We start from the raw sequence: 4389 nt of genomic DNA, 5'->3' as shown, positions 1-4389 counted from the left end.
TTAAAGCAAGATCAAGCCAAGTGTGGCATCTTGGAGGGTCCTTTTGAAACAAGGTCTTAGCAATGTGTGCAACCAAATAAAGGATACCAAGGTTCAGATTCTGCAAGAGTGGATTCTTAATAATCTTTTAAAAATACTATGATGTCGCCAAAAGAGGTTATAGGGTAGTGTTTCTAGCTTTGTTCTCGTTTTGTAATTAACCTTGTATATATTTTGATAATGAGGAAATAACCGTAGAACAAAGAACAATTGTCCTACGGTGGTCAGTGCTTAAAAAATAAAATAGCAAGGCCGCTTGGAATCTCATAACATTGATACACTTAATATCATAGACAGGTAAAGTGGAAAGGCGAATCACATCACTCTCCGAGATGGACAGAGATGTAGCAGTACTAGTGACAATTAAGTGTAGCATATCGATCAATCACACATCGTAAAACAAAAATGCGAGCTACTAGCCCTTCTGGCGGCTAATGCTGGTGGGTCGTGTGCTTGGAAAGCAGAAATTTCACGGACAACAGCACGAGATTCCTAGCAGAAAACCTCCATTCCGACGGGGCCGTAGTGCGTGCGTCGTGGACGACGACGACCTACGTCTTCTCATGACAAGTCCTCAAGGGCACAGATTATTTGAGTTCCCAGTCCATCAAACTGCACTAGCTGATCCAGCTCCTCGTCCGTTGGAGGCCGACCTCATCCCATCATCATCTCCGGCTGCGGTAGCAGCTCCTTGCAGGACGCTCGCGCCGTCTGGTCCCTTGGAGGCGACCGGCAGTGCCGCCTTGGCGTCCGCCTCCTGCTCCTGCTTCTCCTTGTGCTTGCCCCAGAGCACGGCGTAGAGCCCGACCACGATCACCACGGCGCCCAGCACGGCCCCGAGGTATATCTTCTCGGACAGGATGAAGGACCCCATGACGGCCACGATGATCATCATCAGCGGGCTGAACGCCGACGCAAACACCGGCCCCGTCTTCTGGATCACCAACCCCTGCACGTAGTACGCGATGCTCGACGTCACGATGCCCTGCAAAATATCACCAAAACTGGTCAAGAACTGGTAATGGAAGAGGTCATGGCGATGAAGAGGACAGTGGTAAGTGATCGTACCGCGTAGGCGGCGGCGAGGAGGTTCATGTCGAAGCCGATGGTCCAGACGGAGACGCGGCGCTCCATGACGAAGGTGACGGCGATGGCCTGTATGGTGCCGATGAAGCAGATGAGCGTGGTCAGGGAGAGCTGCGCGGTGTACTTCCTGATGGTGTGGGTCTGCAGGATGAAGAGCGAGGCCCAGGCGAGGGTGGCGATGATGATGAAGAGGGAGCCCAGGAACCACTCCCTCGCGGTGGGGTCGACGCCGGCGGCACCTGAGGCCTCGCCGCCGCTGGGCTGCGCGTGGCCGTTGGTCCATGGCAGGTGCATGAGGGGGCCCTTGTAGAGCGTCATGAGCATCGCGCCGGCCACCGTCACCACAGTCCCGAAGATCTTGGCCTGGCACCGCACCTTCTTCAACTCTATCTTCTCCATCCTATGTACCGAACATCATGCAAAATCCATGTTAGCAATGGTTTCTCGTTCCACGTGCGCATGTATATGCATATGATGCACGGCATGCAAAGTAAGCTGGTAGTGAAATTGCACCTGAAGATCACCGCCATGACGAAGGTCATCGCCGGCAGGATGTTGCTCATCGCGCAGGCGAACGTCGGACCGGTGTACTTCAGGCCCACGTAGTAGAAATTCTGGTCGATCACCGGTCTGCAGCAAGAGGTCAAGAAGAGGGTGAGATGGGCGTGTCATTTCAGACATGCATATCAGATGATTTTTGCAGGTAGCTAGCCAGGCATGCACTAACCCGAGCAGCGCAAGGACGAAGATTTGGAAGAAGATGGACCACGTCATCTTCGGCCTCACCTTCCTGCCATTTCATGTCAAGTTTCACGAGTTAGATAAAAATACCACTAATATTAATACATGTGTACACTAGTAATTGAGTAGCTAGCTATACCTTTCGAGGAAGAGAGCGAAGGGTGCAATGGCGAGTGTGGCGAAGGCGTGGCGGTACACGACGAGCACGTAGTGGCTCATCCCGCCGTTGAGGGAGACCTTGGTGAGGACGTTCATGCCGGCGTAGCCGAACTGCAGCGAGATCATGGCGATGTAAGGCTTGGCCTTGTCCATGAAACCACCGCAGAAAGCCATGGCGATCGACCAAACTGTTCCTTGTTTCAACTTTCCCTAGCTAGCTTCTTGTTTTGTGAAAGGTGCCAATGCCAGGGTCGCGTGTATCGAGAACTCAAAGATGGAGTGAAGCAAGCGAGTGTGAGCTGAAATGGAAGAGAGGCTTGGCCAGTATATATAGGGGTTAGGGGTGGGGAGGGGGGGATAACTTGCACCATTATTTGGGTGGCAGTCCGTCTGAGTAACGTGGGTCCAAGGTGACGAGATGGCATCGTATATTCCAGAAGTGTAGCCTGCAAGAGCACAGCGGATCCGATTCGAAATAAAACGCAAGCACAGCTGATCCATTTAATTAGTGGCTGCCGAGTGGAATTCCTCCGGCCAATTTTTTAGGTTAGAAAGGAGCACAAGAATCTTTTTATTGCTAATGGGCGCAACGTACGTGGAGCAGTGAAAACGTTTGTATAAGATTCTGAATGTGACGGCGTACTGCCTGAGCTTAGCTGAACTAACAGTGCACTACCGGAAACCGGCCCTACCCCGACGGCCAAATCAATACCGACGGCTGCCGTCGGCCTACTTTGAGCTATGCCGACAGCCACGACTTGGCCGTCGGCGTATCTTGGCCGTCGGGCTACCACGAGCTAAGCCGACGGCACCCGTCGGCATACAACAGTCGTCGGCCCAGCTGCGAACACGGCGACAGCAACCGTCGGCATATCCAGGCCGTCGGCATACCCGTGGGCCCGGCGACCTCGCCCGTGACCAGCGGCTAACGTCGTCAAATCTATGCCGACGGCCTGGACGGGCGGCCGTCGGCATATATCGTCATGCCACGTCACTGATCCGATGTGCACCGTCCATGAGCTAAGCCGACGGCTGCCGTCGGCATACCCGCCACGTCAGCGATCCGCGGCACGCCGCCCGCCGCCTAAAACCTGGCCGTCTCTATGCCGACGGCATAGGTAGACTTTTTTTTCATATGTATTTTTTTAAGCTTTTTTATGTATTATTATATAAACTAACATGTAGCATGTTAAATATAAACATACATATGAATATATATGTAGTTTGTATTTTTTTCATATATTATGAATATATATATATATATATATATATATATATATATGGTTTGTATTTTTCGAGCACGTTAATAATGTGCGGTCATGTTCTTTTGAATATAGATCATTATATTTTATTAAAATCAAAAACAGCTATGCCGGCAAAAGTTTTGTGGCGGTTGCAAACGCCCGACACCCGTCTCCAGAGTGTGACCCCCCTCACGTCCGCGGTGTGCCCCCCTCATGGACGGCGCCGGCACCTGGAGGGGGGAAACGGACGCGTCGGGTCTACACGGTGGATGTAGCTGTGGGTTTGGCCCGGATGTTGCTCCCGGGTGTCCCTACGGGTGACCTGACACAACCGGGTGTAGAGGTCCACTGGTCAAAGCCCATCCGTGGGAAGTCAAAAGGCTAGATCTCGTGGTCAACCGCTCCACGGTTAGGCGGGACGGGGGCCCTGGGGGGGGGGTAGCAATGCCACCGGAGCATCGTACCGGACCCTCATACATGTGCGAGGTGGTGTTGTGGCATGTTCACAGAGGCGGCACGCATCTCAGGGGCGTGGCCCCCCTAACGGACGGCGCCGCCGCTGGCACCTGGAGGGGGAAAACGGACGCATCGGGTCTACACGGAGGGGATGTAGCTATCGGTTTGGCCCGGATGTTGCTCCCAGGTGTCCCTCTGAGCTGACCTAACACAACCGGGTGGAGAGGTCCCCTGTTCAAAGCCTGTCCGTGGAAAGTCAAAGGGCAAGATCTCGTGGTCAACCGCTCTAGGGTTAGGCAGGACAGGGGCCCTGGGGGTAGCAATGCCACCGGAGCATCGCACCGGGCCCTCATACATGCGGGGTGGTGTGGTGGCATGTCCGAAGAGGCGGCACGCGTCTCTGGGGTTTGGCCCCCCTCACGGACGGCGCCACCGCCGGCACCTGGAGGGGGGAAACGGACGCGTCGGGTCTACACGGAGGGGATCTTGCTGTGGTCTGGCCCGGATGTTGCTCCAAAGTGTTCCTATGGGCTGACCTAACACAACCGGGTGGAGAGGTCCACTGGTCAAATCCCGTCCGTGCAAAGTCAAAGGGCTAGATCTCGTGGTCAAACGCTACAGGGTTAGGCGGGTTGGGGGCCCTGGGGGGTAGCAATGCCACCGG

The 4389-nt window shown here is 54.2% G+C and overlaps 1 protein-coding gene across 2 annotated transcripts; it reads right to left on the bottom strand.

Annotated features, from left to right (window-relative positions):
* Window positions 1–298: 298 nt before the first annotated feature.
* LOC123162480 (WAT1-related protein At5g07050) lies at window positions 299–2312 on the bottom strand. Of its 2 annotated transcripts, none has more exons than XM_044580287.1 (5): window positions 2006–2312; window positions 1853–1921; window positions 1639–1755; window positions 1108–1525; window positions 299–1024 (listed from the first exon to the last, which is right to left on the bottom strand). In XM_044580287.1, exons 1-5 carry the CDS (start codon window positions 2197–2199, stop codon window positions 647–649), a joined length of 1176 nt encoding a protein of 391 aa, XP_044436222.1. In that variant the 5' UTR covers window positions 2200–2312; the 3' UTR covers window positions 299–646. The 2 variants fall into 2 exon arrangements, with proteins under 2 accessions (XP_044436222.1, XP_044436281.1); XM_044580346.1 differs by having other exon boundaries at window positions 1853–1915.
* Between the last annotated feature and the right edge of the window lie 2077 nt (window positions 2313–4389).

The sequence above is a fragment of the Triticum aestivum genome, chromosome 1A (genome assembly GCF_018294505.1).
Source record: "Triticum aestivum cultivar Chinese Spring chromosome 1A, IWGSC CS RefSeq v2.1, whole genome shotgun sequence".
In the NCBI taxonomy this organism is placed as follows: Eukaryota; Viridiplantae; Streptophyta; class Magnoliopsida; order Poales; family Poaceae; genus Triticum; species Triticum aestivum.
Note: the sequence above shows the minus strand (reverse complement) of the source record. Positions and strands in the feature narration are given on the sequence as shown.